The 25,638-nt window shown below is 44.6% G+C and overlaps 1 protein-coding gene across 1 annotated transcript in view; it reads left to right on the forward strand.

Annotated features, from left to right (window-relative positions):
- macrod1 (mono-ADP ribosylhydrolase 1) overlaps positions 1-25,638 on the forward strand; it is a 177,281-nt gene that overhangs the window by 130,986 nt on the left and 20,657 nt on the right. Inside the window, exon 5 of the mRNA XM_052075345.1 lies at positions 2,934-3,050. Coding sequence (XP_051931305.1) covers positions 2,934-3,050 — 117 coding nt within the window. The remainder of the gene's footprint in view (positions 1-2,933; positions 3,051-25,638) is intronic.

Below are 25,638 nucleotides of genomic sequence, written 5' to 3' on the forward strand. Positions count from 1 at the left end.
ATATATTACGGTTTATTCTATAAGCGTGACCTTGACTTAAAATTTTTGCCCAATACCCCCAAAAAAAATAAAATAAATCGCCTGCCTAAGGGGTTGTATCTTGAAAAATACTCTCAGTCGCATCACACTGTATTTTGAGACTTGGTTTGCTCTCGTCACTAAATCCTTAACAAACAACGACAATACATCAATCACATGTTCCGAAAAGTTCAAGCTATAAGTGTGGATGAAGGGGTTAGATGTCACATGCCCTGTCGATGTCATTCATCTATCGTATCAACTTTCTTGGAGCAGATTTTCTCTCAATGGCAGATGTCACTTAATCCGGGATTTTGCTGTGTTCAGAACGAGACGTGGCGGAATGCTTATGTATCTGTCTTATGTTTTGTGAGTGGTTTAGAGGACCCCAAGTCAAGCCGGATGGTATTGCCAAAGAACTATGCAACACGCACACATCCCTTGAAGGTGCGACATACACACAAACACTAGAACAGAGAAGCAGCTGCCTTTAGGATGCTCCTCTCCTCTTATTCTTTGCTCAGCATGGCACAGCATGACGCGGCCCACCACAGTGTGACACCACATGCCTTATGCCAATTTAAGACAGCTGGCTTTACACCAGGCCACCTGCAGAGACCCAGTTTGGTGAAAACATGCCGTCACCGTCAACTGGTGGTCTGAGCACATCCACTGAGAGATCTTTCTGGAATAGCTGATAGCTGACCAGGGCTCTCGATGTGCAACCTCCCCAGGTGCCTTTTGTCTTGCCTTGTATGATTTGTATTCTGACGATTTTCTTTCATATTTGCTGTACTGTATTTAGTGTCTGGCATTTTTCTCTTCAGTAATCCGTGTTCAAAAGCACTTTGTTACCATATTTAACGTACGGTACGTTTAAGATATGCAATGAAATGACTTCTGGTTAGGCCAATTCCTATTGTACCATTAAGGAATTAGGACATACTGAGGATAATTTAGTTTGTGCAGAAAAATCACAAAATCCCAATTACCGGGGAAAGCTTAAGGATGTAGCAAGAATGTTTATTTTATTCGTAAACCTCCACTGTGGAACATTTTCCAAAATGCCAATCAACTGTTGTCCGTCAGTAATTGAAAATGAATGTAATCTGGCACGCTCCTGTCATGTGACCTTGTCCTTTCAGTGCCTTTGGTAGCATGATCCAATCAAAAATATCATCTAATACTGCACCAGACAAAATGACACTCTTTTCCAGTGGTTCGCAATCCTCTCCAGCTGGAAAGGTTGATCAGATTCCGAAAATGACACCCACTTCTTCAGTCTCGAATTCTGCTCTTGTGTAGCGCACTGGTTGGAGAAATGGTACGGACTCAGTTTTTGACAAAGTGCTTGCTTTGGGTGCAGCTGGTGCGATGACCCAGCAGGTACACCAGCTGTGTTGAAAACAGTTTACGTATAGGTGTAATGTTTGTAAAACTCATCTGTTCAGAAAGTTTTGTTTTGACTAATGTAATTTCCATTTGTAATTTCTTTTTAATGGCGATCTAAAGTGCCTGGGCTCACGAGGCTAAACGCTATTCTAATCCACCTCTAGATTTCTGCACTCTTGGACACGCGCAGACGGATGACGATGTTGGCCATACATAGCACATCTCCACCAAGGTGGTTATGGTTGACAAAGTAACTAAAACTGAAAAACATATTCCTTAACAAAATAAAATAGACAAATATGCTCCAAAAATAACCCAAACTACATTTTATGTTTATAAAACTAACTCAAAGTAACTACACTTACAGTGGAAACGTTTTTTTTGTTTTCATCTTAATTCAAATCACATTTATATTTGATATACTGTCTAGCTACTCTGTAGCTACAGAACAAGGAAGATCAGTTGTTTGAATTGTGTACCTTATTTTACTGTATTACACAATGCTTGATGACTTATTTTTTTAAATTCTGCATTTGACATTTACTCCATTTAAGAAAAAAAATTAAACGAATACTAAAACTAATAAAAAGTACACTAAGATGAAGCATTAAAAAAACTAACAACCTTTCTTTCTCCAAAAAATAAAAAAATAAAATTAAGCGAATTTAAAGAACAAGAATCAAACTGAAATAAAAATTAACTAGAAAAATGAAAATCCAAAACTAGTCTATTTTAGTATATCAGCATACAGGCAAGTCCGAAGGTCTTCTGTAAATTGGCCGACTGGAAGACATCATTCCAAAGACACGTATTTATCAGCTGGTCGACTTTAAGCTCTAAAAGTTGATGCAGAGTTATCAAGTCGACTTGTCGATAAGTTGACTAATCACTTACCAAGTGTCACTGTCGTGCTAAAACTATTGTTTTTCTGCACGATTTGATTTGAGGCAGTGGACTGAATGAAGAAATCACATCATAAAAATAGATATTAAGTGTTATGCAATTAAGCATCTTTTTTTGAAATTACAAGTCATTCAAGGAACTTCATCAAAGGTATACTAGAGCAAAATATTGTATGTGGAACAGATATACCACACTTTTTTCTCTGGTCTTTAGCCTTGTCATGGCTAAAAGATAGACACTCCGGACTATTATGTAGATTTATGAAAATGTCATTACCAGAGACTAATTGACCAAAAAGTCAAAGTCAGCTGAGTCCTTAATAACACTTTAAATTGAGCAATTAACCAAGGCGGTAGCCCCTAAATCCATTAAGCAGACTGACATCAAGGCGATCCAGATGCTTCTGCTCTTTCAAAAAAGCAAAGTGGGGGATTACGGGTGAAGGTTAACACCCGTAAAAGGCGGTAAATTTGACATTATCGTGAGCCTTGCAGCGCAAAACCCGCTGACACCTGCTTCATTCGAGTAAAAGTCTCAGCTGGACTTCAAACACATGACTGGCTGCAGGCGATTCTCGCATGTAGGCCAGCTCTCTGAATCCTCTCGTCTCTCCCCTCCAGTGGACGGAGCCATCCACCGAGCTGCAGGGCCCATCTTAAAGAAAGAGTGCGCCTCCCTCCACGGCTGCCAGACCGGACAAGCCAAGGTCACCTGCGGCTACGGCCTCCCTGCCAAGTGTGAGTACAAAATGTGTGCAACAGCCAGCTGTTCAATGGAAGCTCAGACGCCGGCTCATCCCGGTGGGAATATGTCGCCGAGTGTGACAGGCATGCCGCGATGTTTTCATGCGCTGGGAATTGCTGCAATGAGTAAAGGTCACACTTCTTAATGAATAAAATAGAAATATGGAAGCGTAGCGGTTTCCTTGTCACATAAATCATGCAGACGGTGAAATCTCAACTTCAAGGATCCGAAATCTCTCATGGGTTCACCTGCAGTTTTCCACTTATAGCAGCAAAGTGCCCTCAATTATTAAGGGCCACTTTCATATGAACATTTAGAGGGACAAAAAAAACGAAAAAAAAAAATGTTACACCGCAAGAGAAGTTTGACACACTACACAGTCACTTCAAGAACAACCGGACATAAGGTGATTATTTATCAATCCATCCATTTTCAACACCGCTTATCCTGAAGAGGGTCGCCAGGGTTGCCGTAGCCTATCCCAGCTGACTCCGGGCGAAAGGCAGACTAACCCCTGAACTGGTTGCCTGTCAGTGGCAGGGCACACATAGAAACAAACAACTATTCACGTCCACATTCAGACCGTCACTGAGTGGGAAGCGATCCCACGCTCCCCGCACACAAGTCAGGCGAGTGTACCACTACACCATGAGTGACACGTGGTCATTTATTATCAGGAAAATTGAAATGCTTTCTTCTTTCATTTGTCTTTTGTCGATTTTATCTTCAAACATGTTTAATTGATTGAGAAATGAATCTCTGATGCTCGTCCACCGTGCTTCTTATGAATTTATTTGACAGGGGCTTTACTTGAAATATGTCGGTAGATTTTGGTTGACATCCTCCTTAATTCTAGTCCTGCCTCGATGTTGTGTGTACTGTATGTGCAAGTAAATACAGTATGTTGGGGAGAATAGATGAGAGGAAGCTTTGAAGAACTGGGAAGAGATGGTCTCTCTTACATTGTCTGCTCTGCTTTGATGGTTGTTGACTTTTTGGGCTATGAGTGTGCATGCCTCATTGCGCGCGTGTACACCCGTGTGGCTGATAGGATGTCGCACTGTTTGTCGCAAGCTTGTCTCTGTGTAGTTCAGGTGCATGTCATGCCTCCTCGCCGTCTCACCTGCTGACAGCCTATTGACGGACAAGCCTTATGACTACATGTGCTGTGATGTGCTTGTCTGTGTGCTTGTGTGTGTAGTTTCTACCCAGCATGGGGTCCCGAAGCCTCCACCTCTCCCTCGCCCTCCCCAACAAAATATAGAGTCCCAAGAATCATTAAGCATTTGTCTGATTCTGCACTTAAACACTCACAACGGGTCTTGATTGCCTCCCACTCGAGAGAAAAGAGGAAGTAGGCAACAACAATGGAGGTAAAGCAAAATAGTGTTGACATAATGGGCACTAAGGAGACTCAGAGTGCCAGCGGTGCTGTCTGAAAACTGCTTTTACACAGCAGCGCTTTTACCTGATAATGTGTGAAATAAGGACATGGATCCTGTTGTTTTGAACGTTTGTTTGCATGGAAATTTTGGGGGAGCCAACAAATATGCACTCTCTCAATGTGGACATTCCAAAACAGTCATTTGTGCAATGTGTGAAATATAGGCATGCGCAGGAATGCGCAACAGTGGCTTACGGCAACCTCCACTTGTCATTCGAAACGGTTTCCGAGAAAGGTTGTTGTAGGGAGCTAGAACTAAGTAAATAACAAAAACTAACGCTGAAAAAATGTTTCCTAATTTTTTCCCCTCGCTTTGAACTCTGTGGGTTTATTTATGATGTTTTTTTTCCTGACGAGTTTGAAGCTTCCACTAGATATACGCGTCATCTCATCACATCTGACCAATAAAATTAGCATACACATCACAGTGGACTAATGAACTTGTCCGAGTCCACCCTCATACTGAATATTTATCAGCCATTTGCGGTTGAAGTGCGGGTCCAGCTGCCCGAAGAGAGAATAATGCGTCTGTAAGCAAAAGGCTGCATGCGTAACAGTGCACAGCTGTTTAAAGAGCAATTGGGAGTGAAAATAAGCATCTTCTGTTGTTTTAATGAGCATAGTGGATGAGTGCCATAAATGCAGCCGTATCTGCAGCGCGAACTCTGTCTTTCTGTTTGATTGGTGACCGATTCCCACCATCGCTGGCAACAGACAGGACAGCAAATCTGGCCATGGAGTGACATCCGATCAAGGACTTTTTTTTAATCAGTACGTGCATCCCCTGCATCTTCCCAAAATGTAACAAACCAGTTTCCAAATGTTGCATTGCTGCGTGGTGTAGCTGGTCGGTGAATTTGCCTCATGTGAAAACAAGATTGACTCAGAAAGGGAAACGGGGTTATTATTATTTTTTTTAATCCAGCTGTGTTATACCGTGGAGACCTGCAGCTATTAATACGAAGCGACCGTCCATCCATCCATTTTCCGAACCGCTTAATCCTCACTAGGGTCACGGAGGGTGCTGGAGCCTATCCCAGCCGTCTTCGGGCAGTAGGCGGGGGACACCCTGAATCGGTTGCCAGCCAATTGCAGATGAAGCAACCGATTTTTTGTTTTTATGGCCACATTGAGCTGTTGTGGCTTTTAATCAGGTGTTTGTTTTGTAGTCCGGAAATTACTGTAATACTAAAACTCATAAAAACTGCACTGAAATGTCCATTTTTGGGGGAAAAAATAAAACCTCCTGAAAAGTCCAGCACTATTATAACCCTGTTTCTGAATAGACCTGGTTTGACATTTGCCGCATGTGTCATGTGCTTGTCCGGGGGGAAAAAAATTGCAGCTTTTTTTTTTGTACGTGAACATTTTTAAAGCCAAAGGAATAATGTTTCAGATAGTCGTGCATCCATTTTATATCGCAAATGTCCTCGATAGGTTTATTGGTGAGCTGTCGCCTTTCCCTGCTCTCTTTGGCAAGAGGCAGGTTCCACCATGAATTGAAATTTATATCTATGGAGAATTTAGACGGTTCAGTGAACCTAGCATGCATGGTTTCGAGATGCAGGAGGAAGATGAGTTACATGGACAAAACCATTGCCAGCACATGGAGAACATGCAAATGTAAAAAAAAAAAAATACTTGAAAGACCGAGCCAAAGTGAAAACCTGCGAGGCAGACATCCTCACCTCCAGTACCCTCGATTGTATTTTTGTATTTTTAACCTGTCTTATTTTGTGCCATTTTTTAAAAAACTTTTCTACGCCCCCCTCCAACCCCAATTTTGCTGCTGTAGACTGCAAATTTCCCCAGTGTGGGGCAAATAAATCTCATCTTATCTTATCTTATCTTAATTGCTCATGCACAATGGAGGATCTGCATGCATTTTAAGCTAGAGCATTTTTGACACAGGTTGACATACTCCATCGATTGATAGTGTAATTGATATTGATTGGAAAATGCAGTTGTCCAACATGCAGGAGATGTGAGTAAAGCCAGAATGATCACAATGAAACTGTACAAGTCGATTAAAATATGACGTGGGAGTGGGGCTTGATCTATGTTATCAAGACCTGCGTGTAAGGAACACACAGAGACTAAAATTGTACTGGTCCGAACAAGACCGCAAGAAGATAGCCATTCCCAACTCAAGATCAGCTTTTGTTAAAAGTGGCTGTTTGCTACGTATGTACAGTAGTTTCTAACTTTCTAACTCAACTCAACACCATCTCATCATTAGAAGTGTCCTGGTGTTGCTATGCGGGCACAATAAGGAATGTCTGACTAAAATTAACACGCACGACTCAAAAGGAGGGAAGCCGTGCCTCAAAATTGGACACACTTTAATCTCGATTCTGCCGGGCTTGCCACCAGATGTGATGTCAAACAATCCATACCGAAGAATTTGCCTAATGGTCACGCAGACCTGATGTCACACGTCCCTGCGGAAGGCTACCGGACGGGCCTGTTGCCACTTCAACCGGCAGCAACTCTGCGCCATAACCTAGCAACAGTGCACAGAGTGCATGGCCCACCACCACTGCTGTTTAGCAATGGTCAAATACAATTTAAACATGTTGACAAATCATCTTTCCACATCTGGAAAACAGCAAGCCGATTTCGCTGAAGTTCATTAACATTTAAGAGAAACTTAACATTTAAGCGAATGAATCCACAGCCTGTCCGCTTAACGTAAGGGTTTGTTTAGGTTTGGAACAGGCTGACTGTATGTTTGTGTGTTTCTTGTTGCCTGACAAGGGAGCGGGGACCCAAAGTGTTGTCCCAATGATCCTACCGCCCCAGAGCGCACTTGTGTACCGATACTGCAAACCTGTTCCCCAGGCAGTCCTTGCTCCCATGCTACTCACCGGCACAGGAGAGGCAGTGAGGGGGGAGTCAAAGGCCGCAGCAGAGCAACAGAGTGTGACAGGCTAGTTTGCGTGACGTCAGATCCCAATCATTTACAGTATAATTTATACTTTTTACACATGCCTGACATTTGAACGTGATATAAAGATATGAATAACTGAATAGTAAACCCTCATTGCACTGTTTCCATAGATTCCTTCTCGACTGCCCGGGAACACTTCCGTGCTCTGATAAAATGAAGGCGATGATGCCAGGTTGACATTTGAATGGAATAGTAAGGGGAAAAAAATGTGTTCTAGTGTACATTAACTCATTCACTTCCAGGCAAATTCCCTATTTTGTTAGCCTTTTGACTGATCTTTTAGGACCCAGGGAGCTCTGTGGCAATTTAATCACCGAGCAACTAAAAATTGTTGCCAGGGGTTTTTTTTTTGTTCTTTATTAATCACAAAAGAACAATTGAACATGGGTTGGGTTCCCCCCATCCCCCTCCCAAATATTTCTGACCAAAATGTGGCGAAATCGAGCAAAAACTTGTCATGCAAAGCCCAAAAATCCCACACAAAACACAATTTCTCTTCCGCAGCAGCAAATAGAAAGCTGTTGTGAGTATAGCCTGAAGTTCCGTTTGGACGCAAACGCTTCTTCCCATCGCAATTCTCAAAGCAGCCGCCTGGATTTCTGATGAAAATGGCAATGTTTGACTTTATCTACTGTATCTATGATGTGTGCAGTATTTATTCTATTGGAATGTCTTTTAAGATGGAAAACCCCCCCACAAAACTCCCTGTGGCAGCAAACTGTTGTGTGTGCAGCCGGAAGTTCCGCTGACACACGGTTCTTCCAAACACATTTCTACCTGCGGACAGATTCTAACAGAGTTCTGATTAACGTGGACAAAAAAGATAAGTTTCCCATGTAGAAAATAGACAAATAGACAATTGAAGGAGACTCTTTTTCTGAGGAGCTTTTGTCATTCTTCCATCCTCATGATAAGTCTGTTATTTATTCATAGTGAAGTATATGTTTGTGTTGTACTGCATTTATTTTCAACCACACACCAATTAATTTTAAAGAAAAAAAACATACCATAAAATGTGAACAGAACATTGACAGTTTTTTGTTTGTTTGCTTGTCTGTTTTGTTTCAACATCCTTGAAACAATCATTGAATGTTTTGTTACACCCCATACACAGTACATCTTTATTTACATAGCGCACCAACCATTAAAGTTATGTTACTGTCAGATATGCTTATACAGTGATCCCTTGCTACTTTGCGCTTCACGTTTTGCGTGTTCAGCACTTCACGGGTTTTTCCAAAATACTGTATTCATAAAAAAAAAAATAATACTGTAATAATAATAGTAAATGAATCATTGAAAAGTAAAGATGAATGAAAAAATACAGCCATATCGGCAGCCATATAGCGGAAAGACTATACAGGTTTATAATTAAAGATTTGAGTAAATACATGTACTGTTGTAGTCTTTGTCTCAAATATGTCAAGAATATATATTCTTGACATATTTTAAACATTCTGGTACCCGTAGAGACAAATACGAAAATTCCAAGGGAGGTAGGCAAATATCAACTTCCCCGTTTTTCAGTTTCGCGGGGAATTCTGGTCCCAATTAACTGCGAAAAATGAGGGATCACTGTATTCCAGTTTCTATTTCAAAGGGGATTTTATGAATCACAGCAACAACAACAAAAAAAGGGTTTCATTAAAAAACTTGTAAAACGGCCACAATCAAATTTTAACAATTTGTCCATGCTGCAGCGTAGATCAGCAGAATGGTTCGGATTGTATTTTCTGGTCTATGAGGCCATCCGTCCGTTGCTAGGCAGAATTCATAAGGCAATTATAATCAATCATAACAGTTCCGTAAGACAATATAAAAAGTTAATATATGCCCCGTAAGCCCACAAGGCTTTTTGAATGGCAAACTAAGGAACCGGCTGACAACACAACGTACGATCTGCGTGCATGGACCACGTTTTTTGATCATTGCGGTGACGGTGTTTTTGTGTGCCTGTTCTGTGTTCAGCCACTCTCAGTGCAGCTCATCGATGCTATAAAACATAAAACCAGTAAAGCAAGCGGAGGATTTCAGAGATGAATGTTTGACGAAGCTTCATTCAAACTTTCACTGTGGATTTATTTCACTGTTCAAGATACCGGCAAGGGAGTGAATTTTTGTTGCTGTTGTTTTTACAGACATTTTACTGTATGCAAAAGTTGCATTAATCATCCATACATGGATAACAACAAAAGAAATATGCCAAACTTCTCCAGCATTTGTCCAGTCACGCTTGCTGGAAACAATATTTGACCAAGTTGTGTTTAAATAAGAGCTAACTGAAATAAGTGCCTGTGGAACTAGAACCATCGTGCAAAAACTGACCGTACTGTGGCTTATCTGTACGAACCCAAGCTTTTAGTGACTCTAACTTAATGTGACTTTCACAGTCATAATCTTTTGTGGGAAACGATCACTACGACTTTGACACGACTGCATTGAATGGGCCATTTTCCCCACCGTGGGTTTTTACATGAGGTTTCTCTTTGACGAGATAGTTCTATTTTTCAATGCCCTCCTTGACAAATTCAGTGCATAGTAAATGTTTTATATTTGAGAAGGGAGTGACATATTCCATGTGGGTAAGAACACAGTTGGAGGTGGATAGAGGCCCAGAAAGATGAGGTGCTGATAGAAAGAGAGCTACAAAGAGAGAAAGATATCACTCTGTCAAAAACGTGCTTATTGTCTTTTCTTCCCCCAACCCCGACTCATCAGTTGTGCTCCCTCAGTGGCCAATTACCGCTAATTAAAAAGCTCTCTCCCCCTCTTCCTCTTTCTTCAAGACCACCATCTCACTGCCTCGACTGTCACCCTGACAAGCTCGCGCTCTTTCTTTTCTTTCTCCTCTGACAAATCAGTTTCTGCCTCGTGACATCAACAAGACAAACACCTCGTCTTCACTTTTCTACCTTTTCTCTCTCAGGTCCTCGCACTTATGCACTGACGTACGAGTCCTGCTCCTCCTCTCATTTCTCCTTGCCTCCCTTTTTCTCGCTTCCACCCCACCATATCGTCTTACCCGTCCGTCCTTTGTTCCCATTGTCAGCATCATCTTTGACAGTCACGTTGCTTTCGTGGTGACAAAGGCCTTGACAGTGTGCTGGGCTAAAGACCTTTGTGCTGTTGCCAGAGTTACTTTTTTATTCTGATTCTGACACCTCTGACAATTTTTCTTGGCTTCTTCCTGCCACGGTGTCAGCCGTGTTACACGTGGAGGTGTTAAAATCCTTTGGCAAAGCTTTCGCTGATCCTAGTGGTGGTGATGAGAAGGAGGACTGTGATGATAATGATCACAGCGGGCAGGTCTGGTCTTAATTCGTTGATTCATGTACGAGGAAAAATGGCTTTAGAGTACCACTCAGACACTGTAAGGGAACTTGTGTGTTTTTAACCGTTATATCTATTTATATTCATCCATCCATCCATCCATCCATCCATTCAGCCAACAATTTCCTGATCCGCTTATCCTCACAAGGGTTGTGAGCTGTTTTCAGGCAGTCGGTAAGGGACACCCTGAACTGGAATCCAGCTAATTGTAGGGCACAACCATTTGCCCTCACGCCTAGGGACAGAGTGTTCCATTAACCTGCCATGCATGTTTTTGGAATGTGGGAGGAAACCGGCGGACCCGGCGAAAACCCACAAAGGCACGGTGAGAACATGCAAACTCCACACAGGAAGGCCCGAGCCGGAATCAAACAGCTGCACTTCTGTACTGTGAGGCCGGCACGCTATCCAGTCGACCACTGGTCCACCATTTATATATATATATATATATATATATATATATATATATATATATATATATATATATATATATATATATCCATCCATCCATTTTCTGAACCGCTTAATCCTCACTAGGGTCGCGGGGGGTGCTGGAGCCTATCCCAGCCGTCTTCGGGCAGTAGGCGGGGGACACCCTGGATCAGTTGCCAGCCAATCGCAGGGCACACAGAGACGAACAACCATCCACGCTCACAATCACACCTTGGGACAATTTTAGAGCGTCCAATCAGCCTGCCATGCATGTTTTTGGAATGTGGGAGGAAACCGGAGCACCCGGAGAAAACCCACGCAGGCCCGGGGAGAACATGCAAACTCCACACAGGGAGGCCGGAGCTGGAATCGAACCCGGTACCTCTGCACTGTGAAGCCGACGTGCTAACCACTGGACTACCGGGCCGCCCCATATATATATATATATATATATATATATATGGACAGTGTGCTGGTAATATATATATATATATATATATATATATATATATATACATACACACACACACACACACACACACACTAGCTGGTTCGCCGCCCTCCGGGCGGCTCATCAGCTAGTTCCTGCAGAAGGCTGGTAAGGTGGGCCTTCGGCCCACAAAAGTGTTGTTGCTTGGTTCAACTTTTTGTTCATCTTCATTGCTTATCGCGAAAATAAAGAGATGTTTAGCTCTACTAAAAAACTAACAATTTCATTGCAATGCTTGTGGGTAGACAACATTTTTTCGCTAAGATGCCCGCGCGTTCGTAGTGAGCCACTGCCTGAGCAGCGCAGTGGCGGCGCGCAGCGGCGCGGTGAAGTAGGTACGTTTTGAAAAGGGACAGACGGAAGGACAGACCGCGTGCGGGACGACGCGCAATATATATATAGATATATATGTCTATATATATACAGAGAGAGAGAAAGAGAAAGAGAGATAGATAGATAGATAGATAGATAGATAGATAGATAGATAGATAGATAGATAGATAGATAGATAGATAGATAGATAGATAGATAGATAGATAGATAGATAGAGTGGCATCAATCTTGAACAGATGGGCATAAAACCCATCAGATGGGGCATGTATGTACACGATGGATGTATGGGAAATTCTTCCATCTGCACGGAAAAAAACAAAGAACAAATTGAATGAGACAGAAGTCTTTCAAATACCAAGATTTAGAACGAAAGTGATGGAAATGATATAAATTAGTGAAAGGTGTGAAGGAGTGGATTTGGAATCTGTCTCAGTTGCTTACAATAAATCTTTGCAGGTGTACATATTTGTTGTAAGGTCAGCACTAAATAAGGATATAATGCGCTACAGACATATCGTGCATTAAGTGTAAATATAGTCTCTTGAGGTTTTACTTTGACGAATCCCCGTATTGTTCAGGTTTTTCAAAAATGTGAATTACGAGTTTAAGAGGCGTTCCAACACAGTTTTGAGTTGAAGGTCAGACATTTCCAACTTCAGCTTTCAGGAACACAGAACTAACACACACAATCGAGTAATCCGATTTTACAGTAGACTGGTTTCGGGAGAGCGTCTTTTTCAAGAAACCAGGCTGCAAAACACGGTTTTCATGTAAATTAACATCTTTATTGTTTTCTTGTTGCTTGGCTAAAGATTGAGGGAGGTAAAGAATATTGTGTACATTTCCACTTGTCTCTTTTACATCTGTTCCCCTCCCTCATTCTAATTTTCGGACAAAGGTAAAAAGAGATAGATGGAGCTGAAGGGCCCAAACAAGACTGGAGCATTCCTCCCTTTTTTCTGAATTTAAGAGCCTTCTACGCTCTGTTAAGCATAAACTGAGGAGGCGCGCACAAAAGGCCAGCTCGCCTTTTTCCTGCCTCCTGATTTAAAGGCAGATGAAGAAAGGCGAGGGCCAGATGGAGCTATGTGATGACAATAGGCAGCGATGGGTGGAGATTGAAGGGGGGTGGGGCAGTGAAAAAAGCATAGATGGCTGTTGGGTGTGAATAGTAGAAGAGGCTATGCGTGGCAACCCAGGTAAGAATGCGTAGAGGCCACAGGGAAGGAGGTGGAGGGTGGACGCAGCCAAAATGAGGTTGACAAAAACGCAGCCTCGATGGCAGACAAAGGATGGGTGTCACCGGATGGCACCTCGTCAAGCTCTCTTAAATCTCATGCCAGTGTGACGCCCACCTAGGAGAAGGGATTGGCTTCAGCACGCGCACACACACACACACACACACACACACACACACACACACACACACACACGCTCACTCTTTCTCTCTCTCCCTCTCTCTCCCCCACTCTTTATATCACGCATAGTCTCTCGTCATTCCAGTGACTGTGTCACTTTTTTCAGTAATGCACAGTGTCAATCATTACTTTTTCAATCATAACAAACGAGGCGGAATATTACTTATTAGATAATTGAAGCAATTTTCATCAAACCAGCGAGCTCTATGAGCAGAGGGGCAGTTCGTTTCTTTAACTCCTTCCAATGACCTGGGTCAAATCCTCAACCCAATATGATGGTCACAAATAACCCAGTCCTTTTTGGACCTAGAACGTCGTTAGCTAGCCTGTCTCACATAAATCTTGGCTCAAGCTTATTCCAAATCATGTTTTCTTTTTGTTCATTGGAGACGCAAAAATTACCTATTGGTGTGAACAGTTTGTCTCGTGTCTGTGACAGTCGATCACGTCTCGTGTCGTTTGTCAGTCGTTTGACTGGCGACCAGTCCATGGTGTACCACTCTCACTCAAAGCCAGCTGGAATAAGCTCCAACTCCTCATAAGGATAAGCAGGGGATGTGCTGTTTCCTGTTGTCACTAGTAGGACACACTTGGTAAGTTGTGTCCCTCTGTTATGATCGTAAAAAGTTGTTGTCACACCTGACTGAGAAACATGTAGTTAGAAAAAAAACAGCACCTTGCTGATAAACACTAATGTTTATCACAATCCTATAATCTAATTTGCCTCCAGAACCTTTGTTTGCTTATTTTCCTGAGAGTTTGTGTTTTCTTCTTTGCGTGATTGTCAGTGTAACGCAATGCTCTTTGTGTTTTTGGCTCATCCTGTTTGCTTGAATTATTTTTTGGCACGGTGATGGCAATAATTTTTTTCTTTCAAACTCATAAAAAAAAGCAGCTGCTGTCATCAATGAAAAATGTCAGATAATGCACACACCAAATGTGTTCACTTATCAATACGCTGTAAGTAGAGGAACTAACACCACTGCAATGTATGTTTCTTCATTAGCGCAAGACAATTTTCACCTCACAGGAGTCTATAAGAAAACAAAGACAGAGAGAGTGAAAAGTGCAAGAATCAAGTCGTCGGGGGGAACTTTGCATTTAATTAGACAACAATCAAATTCACTCAGAAGTTCTCTGTCTCCCTTTGTAAGCACCCGAAAATCACTCCGGCCTTCTGAGAGCTTGATTCACTCCTCCCACACTCGAATAAATAAGGCCATACAGTTTGGCATTTAACCAACATTTTCAGGGAAGAAATGCCTGTGAAGACATACAAATCTGTCCACCTAAAAAAAAACATTACATTTATTTGCCACCGACTACATTGAAAAAATAAAAACAAGAAAATAGCTTTTTATGTTCAAAAGGCTCAAAAACATACCTTTGTTGATATGTTGATAAGGGGCGTCGCCTCGTGATTGATTTCAGGAGCTGCAGTCAGTTGGTTTGGCCGTTTGCCACACTCTTAGTTTAGTTTGAAGGCTGCTTCACGCCAATTGTGAGTGTTTTTATAAAAAAAACAACATTTTTTGAGTGTGTTTGTCTTTTTTAAAAATCTCATTCAGGCGATGGCTTGTTTGTACCTGTGTCAAATTTCCGACGCAAGACACGGCAACTTTATATAGTGCATACAGTCATACACAAGGTAGCTCACTGTGCTTGGCAGAGTTAAAATGCAGCATGTAAAGGCAAAAGACAAGACTAAAAGGCGAAATAATTTAAGACATTCAAATGCAAAAAATGGACTTCAGACATTCAAAAGCAAAGTAAAGAAATAAAAAGTAGTTTACAAAAATTACTTAAGAACGTATGGTCCAAGAACATTACTTCTGGGCAAATGGATTCCAGGTATACAAATGCTGAAGAGCATTCTTGAAATACAAGCAGTTATCTATCTATGTTTTGATTTTGTTGGTAAGGAGACTCATGGCCCATCCTGTCAGTCAAAATAAAATGAAATCAACTGTCAGGAAAAATCCCAAACCATTATACCTACACTGGTAACTTGAAAAGTAAAGGTTTGACGGTGACGTGGGGGCAGTGTATTTCTCTCTATTATTTCATATGACCAAAACACCTTCCAAATCCCCAAAATTGAAGGTCAACCACCTTCCTAGAACAGATTACATCCAACCCCAGAGATTCCCCTGAATGTGTCCCTTCAACAGTGTTGCACATCGATTAATGCCATGAGCACACTTTTCTAAATGTGCCTGCCAGTCATCGGGCAGCATGTGACATGTGCAGCAAGTCACAGCACAATGATCCATAGATAAGACCTTGACTGGTGTAATGTTCAAATCAGCATGGCCATCATGCCCTTCATACTGAGCAAACACAAAGTCCTACACACACACACACACACACACACACACACACACACACACACACACACACACACACACACACACACCATAACACACCCCACAACTCACTCTCCCATTTAAACATGCAAAATATGCTCCACTTGCGTTCCACTGTCCTGTCTCCCAATTTACCCCCACCGGAGATGGGAGTGGGTGGCAGGGAAGGGTTGGATGATGGCAGCGTGGTGGGGTAGCCGGCGGGGGGAGGAGGTGGGGGGCTGTTGATATATGGCAGAACTAAAGCAACCCTGCCGATCGATAATGTAAACAGGAGCAAAGAGAGGCGGTAAATAAGGCCCACTCCTGACAGCTGTGTCGAGCGTAGGTGACGGAGAGAGAGGAAAAGAGCTGCGCGGGAAAAAGGGATATAGTGTGTGTGTGTGTGTGTGTGTGTGTGTGTGTGTGTGTGTGTGTGTGTGTGTGTGTGTGTGTGTGTGTGTGTGTGTGTGTGCGTGCGTGCGTGCGTGCGTGCGTGCGTGCGTGCGTGTGTGTGTGTGTGAGTCATGCAAGGCAAGGCAAGGCAAGAAAGAGGGAAGGATGTCGGGCTGGGGAGGATAATGCAGGGATGAGGAAAGGTTGAGCAAGCGAGAGAATGGGAAAGAGGGTAATGGGGGCAAGCAGAGAGATGGAGTGACGGGATGAGCTAACTGCCGAGGAGGGAAGGCCATGACAATAGGACGCAGCGAGTGACACCGAAAGACGAAGAGAAGGCGGGTGGAAGGATGAGTGCGGAGAATTAGACGACACGGAGGAAATAAAGATGACGATGATGGGTTCAGCGGCGTGGAAACGTTTACGCGGCAATTATACTTTATGATTCATGTTAAGCGCGCACACCGCTCATGTGTACGTGCTTGTATGTGACAGTTGAAAATCATGCAGCGCTGACATTTAGCAGATGACATGTGGATGAATGACAAGATGAGGTGAGCAGCCCACTGTTGAAAGACACACACACACACAGCAACAATTTAGCTCACTCATGTTAAAGTCTATCCCGGGGCCCAGATCCAGAGTACCATGTTGTTTTATGTGGTCCACTGAAGCAAATCATGTGCACCCACTTCAAGTTTTTTGAAAAACATTTCAACCAAAATTGCAATTTACTTTTAATAACATTGCAAACCAAACTGAGTAATACTTCACTTTTGCTTGAGTGATTTTCAAACTTGTTTTCATTTAAAAAAAAGTACAGTCAAAAAAAGTACAGTCAACTTGTCTTGTAAAGTATTGGAATGGCAAGGTCAAATCCTTGTTGTTGTACACTGAAAACATTTGGCTTTCAGAGTAAAAAAAAAAATGAACATGACACAACAGCTTTTAATTACTGGTATTTACATCAGGATGTACGAAGCAAATCAGGACAAAGCACCTTTTGTTTGAAGCCGCCCACTTTTTAGTGATCAAAAATATTGGCATTGGTACTTGACTGGTCCAGGTGGACAGGTGGGAGATTGCGGACAGAATTTTTTACATGTTATTTTATTTTATTTTTTAAAGGTGATTCCCCCTTGACAACCACAATCATCGGCTGTTGGCCGCAGCAAATGTGCCTCGAATAAACAAGGGTGGTTGCATCTTCCAGTCAAATTATTTCAAAATTGATTTCAAAAGTTGCCAAGCCGTTAAACATCAATAGGATCGAAAGGTGTTACGTCATTAACAGGTATGATCCTACTTTTCCTTGACATTAGTATGTGTGATGTTACGGGCTCATGATCGCAAATATTTACCCATTGCAGATCGGTGATGTCTACGGACTGACCCGTGATGTAGCCCAATGCTCACAAACCTGCCGCTGGACCGGACTGCAGCAGTCAACTCACATTTACGAGGCATAAAATAAATGCCCTGTGAGCTATATGCACCGCTTACGTCTTTGGAGAGTCCATTTTCCTCTATTGTTATTTCCTGCACGATGTCTCTGACATCGTGAGCCGTCGCCTTACCGTGGTGCAGGGGTTTGTGTGTCCCAATGATCCTAGGAGCTAAGTTGTCTGGGGCTTTATGCCCCTGGCAGGGTCACCCATGGCAAACAGGTCCTAGGTGAGGGACCAGACAAAGCACGGCTCACAAAGCCCCTTAATGACAAATAAAATCGATGGTGTCCAGTTTCCCTTGCCCGGACGCGGGTCACCGGGGCCCCCCTCTGGAGCCAGGCCTGGAGGTGGGGCTCGTTGGCGAGCGCCTGGTGGCCGGGCCTACACCCATGGGGCCCGGCCGGGCTCAGCCCGAAGAGGCAACGTGGGTCCCCCTTCTCATGGTCTCACCACCCGTGGGAGGGGTCAAAGGGGTCGGGTGCAATGCGAGCTGGGCGGCAGCCAAAGGCGGGGACCCTGGCGGTCCGATCCTCGGCTGCAGAAGCTAGCTCTTGGGAAATGGAATGTCACCTCTCTGGCAGGGAAGGAGCCCGAACTGGTGTGTGAGGCAGAGAAGTTCTAACTGGATATAGTCGGACTTGCCTCCACACACAGCCTAGGTTCTGGTACCAGTCCTCTCGAGAGGGGTTGGACTCTCTTTCACTCTGGAGTTGCTCACGGTGAGAGGCGCAGAGCAGGTGTGGGCATACTTATTGCCCCCCGGCTCAGTGCCTGTACTTTGGGGTTAACACCGGTGGACGAGAGGGTTGCATCCCTCCGCCTGCGGGTGGGGGGACGGGTCCTGACTGTTGTTTGTGCATATGCACCAAACAGCAGCTCAGCATACCCACCATTTTTGGAGTCCTTGGAGGGTGTGCTGGAGAGTACTCCTGCTGGGGAATCCCTTGTTCTACTGGGGGACTTCAATGCTCACGTGGGCAATGACAGTGAGACCTGGAGGGGCGTGATTGGGAGGAACGGCCCCCCCGATCAGAACTCGAGTGGTGTTTTGTTATTGGACTTCTGTGCTCGTCACGGACTGTCCATAACGAACACCTTGTTCAAACATAAGGGTGTCCACGTGTGCACTTGGCACCAGGACACCCTAGGCCATAGTTCGATGATCGACCTTGTGGTCGTGTCATCGGATTTGCGGCCGCATGTTCTGGACACTCGGGTGAAGAGAGGGGCGCAGCTGTCAACTGATCACCACCTGGTGGTGAGTAGGCTCCGATGGTGGGGGAAGATGCCGGTCCGTCCTGGCAGACCCAAACGTATTGTGAGGGTTTGTTGGGAGCGTCTGGCGGAATCCCCTGTCAGAAGGAGTTTCAACTCCCACCTCCGACAGAGCTTTTCCCATGTTCCGGGGGAGACGGGGGACATTGAGTCCGAGTGGACCATGTTCCGTGCCTCTATTGTTGAGGCGGCCAATCTGAGTTGTGGCCGTAAGGTGGTTGGTGCCTGTCGTGGCGGCAACCCTCGTACTCGCTGGTGGACACTAGCAGTAAGGGATGCCGTCAAGCTGAAGAAGGAGTCCTATCGAGCCTTTATGGCCTGTGGGACCCCAGAGGCAGCTGACGGGTACCGACTGGCCAAGCGGAACGCAGCTTCGGTGGTCGCCGAGGCAAAAACCCGAGCATGGGAAGAGTTCGGTGAGGCCATGGAAGCCGACTTCCGGACGGCTTCGAGGAAATTCTGGTCCACCATCCGACGTCTCAGGAGGGGGAAGCAGTGCACCACGAACACTGTGTACAGTGGGGATGGGGCGCTGCTGACTTCGACTCGGGACGTTGTGAACCGGTGGGCAGAGTACTTCGAAGACCTCCTCAACTCCACCAACATGCCTTCCTTGGAGGAAGCAGAGCCAGGGGACTCTGAGGTGGGCTCTCCTATCTCTGTGGTTGAAGTCACAGATGTGGTTAAAAAGCTCCTCGGTGGCAAGGCCCCAGGGGTGGATGAGATCCGCCCAGAGTTCCTCAAGGTTCTGGATGTTGTGGGGCTGTCCTGGTTGACACGCCTCTGCAACATCGCGTGGTCAACCGGGGAGAGTGCCTCTGGATTGGCAGACCGGGGTGGTAGTCCCTCTTTTTAAAAAGGGGGACCGGAGGGTGTGTTCCAACTACAGAGGGATCACACTCCTCAGCCTCCCTGGTAAGGTCTATTCAGGGGTGCTGGAGAGGAGGGTCCGTCAGGAAGTCGAGCCTCAGATTGAGGAGGAGCAGTGTGGTTTTCGTCCCGGCCGTGGAACAGTGGACCAGCTCTACACCCTTAGCAGGGTTCTCGAGGGTATGTGGGAATTCGCCCAACCAGTCTACATGTGTTTTGTGGACTTGGAGAAGGCGTTTGACCGTGTCCCTCGGGGAGTTCTGTGGGGGGTGCTTCGTGGAGTACCGAACCCCCTGATACGGGCTGTTCGGTCACTATACCACCGATGTCAGAGTTTGGTCCGCATTGCCGGCAGTAAGTCGGAATCGTTTCCAGTGAGGGTAGGACTCCGCCAAGGCTGCCCTTTGTCACCGATTCTGTTCATAACCTTCATGGACAGAATCTCTAGGCGCAGCCGAAGCGTTGAGGGGGTCCGTTTTGGTGGCCTCAGTATTGTATCCCTGCTTTTTGCAGATGATGTGGTGCTGTTGGCTCCTTCAAACAGGGCTCTCCAACTCTCACTGGAGCGTTTCGCAGCCGAGTGTGAAGCGGTTGGGATGAACATCAGCACCTCCAAATCTGAAACCATGGTCCTCAGTCGGAAAAGGGTGGAGTGCCCCCTCCAGGTCGGGGGGGAGATCTTGCCCCAAGTGGAGGAGTTTAAGTATCTTGGGGTCTTGTTCACGAGTGAGGGCAGGAGGGAGCGAGATATTGACAGGCGGATCGGTGCAGCGTCTGCTGTGATGCGGACGTTGTATCGGTCTGTCGTGGTGAAGAAGGAGCTGAGCCAAAAGGCGAAGCTCTCAATTTACCGGTCGATCTACGTTCCAACCCTCATCTATGGTCACGAGCTATGGGTCGTGACCGAAAGAACGAGATCCCGGATACATGCGGCCGAAATGAGTTTTCTCCGCAGGGTGTCCGGGCTCTCCCTTAGAGATAAGGTGAGAAGCTCGGTCATCCGGGAGGGGCTCCGAGTCGAGCCGCTTCTCCTCCACATCGAGAGGAGCCAGATGAGGTGGCTTGGGCATCTGATTCGGATGCCTCCTGAACGCCTCCCTGGTGAAGTGTTCCGGGCATGTCCCACCGGGAGGAGACCCAGAGGAAGACCCAGGACACGCTGGAGAGACTATGTCACCCAGCTGGCCTGGGAACGCCTCGGGATCCCCCGGGGAGAGCTGGAAGAAGTAGCTAGGGAGAGGGAAGTCTGGGCTTCCCTGCTAAAGCTGTTGCCCCCGCGACCCGGCCCCGGATAAGCGGTAGAAGATGGATGGATGGATGGATGTCTCTGACTAAGCAGTCAAATTGGTTTGTGTTAAACCGACGCCTGCTACTTGACAAGTCATCCTAGATTCCAATTACAAATAAACTGCACCTAATGAATCACAATAATGATTCATCCAGTCGGGATGCTCTCACTTTTACACCAGTGGTTTTCATCATAAACCAAACGAACACTGTACATGGCGGTCGGAGATCAAATGAATGCGATTAATCTGCTCGCGTTGATTCATACGAGCACGGGGTGCTCGCAAAACAACAATTGTTTAGCAAAAGACTGAATTAAGAGTATATTTACTGTTGATTTAAAATTACAGTTTCAAGTTAGCTACCACGGAGTGTTCAATGAATATCTGTCCAAACTGCTCTTCATCATGTATTAAGGCGTCCCCGCCCCCCCCCCCCCCCCCCCCCATGCCTCTTGTATTGTAGTCCAATTAGATGTCCCTCATGGCCTGACATTTTCATGGATTTAATTTGTATTTCATATTCACACGGTAGGGCAGCACGGTGATCGACTGGTTAGCACGTCCTCATCACAGTGCAGAGTTGCAGGGTTCGACTCCAGCTGCGGCCTCCCCGTGTGGACTTTGCATATTCTCCCCGGGCCTGCGTGGGTTTTCTCCGGGCACTCCGGTTTCGTCCCAGATTCCAAGAACATGCTTGGCAGTTTAATGGAGTACTCTAAATTGTCCCGAGGTGTGGATGCGGATGGTTATTGTTCTATGCGTACCCTACGATTGGCTCGAACCGGTTCAGGGTGTCCCCTGCTGACTACCTGATGAAGGCTGGGATAGGCTCCAGCACACTTCACGAATCTCATGAGGATAAAGCAAATTGGAAGATGGATGAATGGATATTCACACAGTGAAAATGTAATTTAATTCATTTTCATTCAGCCATCCAACATTAATAAGATCAGTCCTTGGAGTATTTCTATGTATTTTCATTTAGACAGTCAATTTCTCATCCTAATTTTCCAGGACGGTGAACTGATAGACTGTAATTTAGTATTCAAGACTGAATGCTGATTCTTTCTTGTGTGAGCAAATTGATCATATTCAAAGGAACACAATTTGTCGTGGAAAAACCGCGAAATCTTACAATAACTTTCAATTCCAAATCACCCTGTTTCTTAGGTACAAATAATTGTTTTGGCGAATGTCGCATCGCAGCGCATACAAACTGTACACTTAATATGGTTCTTTTTGCTCTAATTTGATGACTGAGTCTTTCGGCTACACACATCGTGGTTGACGTAAATTGCAATTTATGGCTCTGTGAATTCCCATAGTTCAGTGATTCTCTATAAGCCATCTTAATGGTTTCGGATTAGTATCACTCTTCGGAGAAAGACAATAACCTTTGAGGACACAAATAAAAAGAGACATCATCAAGTGAGTATTTTCTGTTGAAAGCTTGGATGCAGCCGTGAACGACATGAATTAAACGTACCGTATTTTCCGCACTAAAGGGCGCACCAAAAAGTCTTCCATTTTCTGAAAAGCTCACCGAGCGCCTTAAAATCCGGTGCGTCCTGTGTATGGTCATTACAGTAATATGTCAACCCCAAGATGACTCCTTGCTGGAGAGATGCTTACAATGTTATAACTTGTTGTTGGTTCAGTGAACTGTGTTGCTGCTTTATTAAATACATTTTAATTGTGAACCCGAAAAAAGAAGAGCTATGGTGTTGTTTTTTTTAAACTGTCATGATTCGGTTTATGGACCAACAGGTGGCACTGTAGGACTCCCCCGGCAGCTGCACACCTGTTGGTCATAGGTAATTAGGGCCTTAAAAGGACTCCCAGCCCGAACACTCTGTGTCGGATCACTGTTTGCTCTTGCTACTGTCATGTTTGTTTGTTTGCTGTTTGTTTGCTGCAATCAGGTTTGTTTCAGTCGTGTTTTAGTTGCTGTTATGTTTTATCTTCAGTCATGATTTTTGTTTGCTACTTTGTTTGCTTAGGATTTAGTTTTCTGTGTTTTATCAATACACTTCTTCAAATACACCATGCTCCTCTCTCCTGCCTGCTTTTTGGGGTACACCACACAACGTGACAAAAACAGTCTCAACAAATGCAGGTGCGTCTTTGTTCGAGTCGAGAGGCGTTCAAGGCCGCCTCCAAAAAACGGGAACTAACGTTTACTTCAATGAAACTACAAAAATTGATTATACATCAAAACTGAAACGCAAGTGAGGATATCACAAAATAAATTCTATATCCCTCCTCCCCCTACAGAATTTATATTGTGATTTCATCATTTGTGAATACACAACAAAGGAATAAACAACTACTACTGACAACTGATCGTAGTAGTTGTGGCGCTATGATCAAGGAAATGCCAATGCGTTTTTCGGAGGCGATCATGAAAGCCTCTCGAGTTGAACGAAAGAAGAGAAGGCACGGAAACGGACAAAGACGCACCTGTATTTGTTGAAAAAACGAGAGCTGTGGATTTCTTCTTTTTTTTTAACGCAGACTTTATTAAGCCACCTGCTGTTGAAAACAGAACATGACAATGGTTTTCACAGTCTCAACAAGTACAGGTCCTGTACGTCTTTGTCTGTCTTCGTGGCTTCTCTTCTTCCGTTCCACTCGAGAGGCATTCATGCCGCCTCCGCAAAATGTAAATTAATGATTACTTCAATGAAACTACGAAGAAAACCAAGCGGGGAAATCACAAAACAAATTCTGTAGGGGAGGATATAGAATTTATTTTGTGATTCCATCGCTTGATTTTCTGTTTTGATGCATTATTTTCAATTTTCGTAGTTTCATTTAAGTACAGTCATAGTTAATATACGTTTTTCTGAGGCGGTCATGAACGCCTCTCGAATTGAACGGACGCCTCGAATTGAACGGACGCCTCTCGAGTTGAATGGAAGTAGCGTAGCACCACCTAGTGCAGGCATTGTAGATTGTGCCTTATAATGTCCAATGTATGAAAAAAAAATACAAAATAGCCATTCATTGAAGTTGCGTCTCATAATCCGGTGCGCCTTTTAGTGCGGAAAATACTGTATTTCTGAGCAGCAGGCGCGAAGACGATTTTGATGGAATACGTTGACATTTCAGCTCAAATGAAAGTTCTTCAGAAATGGCTGTCTAACACACCAAATACAAAAAAAAGGGATTCAATAAAGGACTAAGGTGATAGCTTGGCGCGTTTTAGGGTATTGAATGAGGCAATAATTACTTTCATACCGCGATATATTGAATGTTGGATCTATGATCATACGGTATATCAATGAACCTTTTTTTTTTCCATGATCAGCCTTATCGAAATTCCTCATTGATTAGCTGACTGAATCCACATGGTTCTACTGACTTTTTGCCAGGCGTGTGGGCATCCATTTAGGTTAACATAACCAAATACTGTACACTTCCTTCCTATGGTCACTGTGGGCAGTATAGTTGTTTTCATTCATTCATTCATTCATTCATTCATTCATTCATCTTCCGAGCCGCTTGATCCTCACTAGGGTCGTGGGGGGTGCTGGAGCCTATCCCAGCTGTCTTCGGGCAGTAGGCGGGGGACACCCTGAATCGGTTGCCAGCCAATCGCAGGGCACACAGAAACGAACAACCATTCGCACTCACACCTAGGGACAATTTAGTGTCTTCAATCAGCCTGCCACGCATGTTTTTGGAATGTGGGAGGAAACCGGAGCACCCGGAGAAAACCCACGCCAGCCCGGGGAGAACATGCAAACTCCACACAGGGAGGCCGGAGCTGGAATAGAACCCGATACCTCTGCACTGTGAAGCCGACGTGCTACATCTTTCATAAATAGATTCTTATTTTTGATGCATTATTAACAGTGGGGGGCGGCCCGGTAGTCCAGTGGTTAGCATGTCGGCTTCACAGTGCAGAAGTACCGGGTTCGGTTCCAGCTCCGGCCTTCCTGTGTGGAGTTTGCATGTTCTCCCCGGGCCTGCGTGGGTTTTCTCCGGGTGCTCCGGTTTCCTCCCACATTCCAAAAACATGCGTGGCAGGCTGATTGAACACTCTAAATTGTCCCTAGGTGTGAGTTGTTCGTCTCTGTGTGCCCTGTGATTGGCTGGCAACCGATTCAGGGTGTCCCCCGCCTACTGCCCGGAGACAGCTGGGATAGGCTCCAGCACCCCCGCGACCCTAGTGAGGATCAAGCGGTTCGGAAGATGAATTATTAACAGTGGTTCTCACCCACACTAGTATAAATAATTGGCAATAAATGATGTCGTGTCAAGGAGAAAAATGAAAAGAAAAAGATAAACACATAAAAGACAAAGCAAATGGAAATGGCATTAAAACATGGACAAAGTGACCAGTTAAACACAGTCCTGTATGTATCCATCCATCCATCCATACATCCACTTTCTATTCCGCTTTATCCTCACAAGGGTCGCGGGCGTCCTGGAGCCCATGCCAGCTCTCTTTGGGTAATAGGCAAGGGACACTCTGATCAAACTTGGACCTTAAACTGGACAGTGATTTCAAACTTGACCGGCAAATTGGGGCCGTTGTGAAATCCAGCTTCTTTCA

This window comes from Hippocampus zosterae, chromosome 1 (genome assembly GCF_025434085.1).
Source record: "Hippocampus zosterae strain Florida chromosome 1, ASM2543408v3, whole genome shotgun sequence".
Lineage (NCBI taxonomy): Eukaryota > Metazoa > Chordata > Actinopteri > Syngnathiformes > Syngnathidae > Hippocampus > Hippocampus zosterae.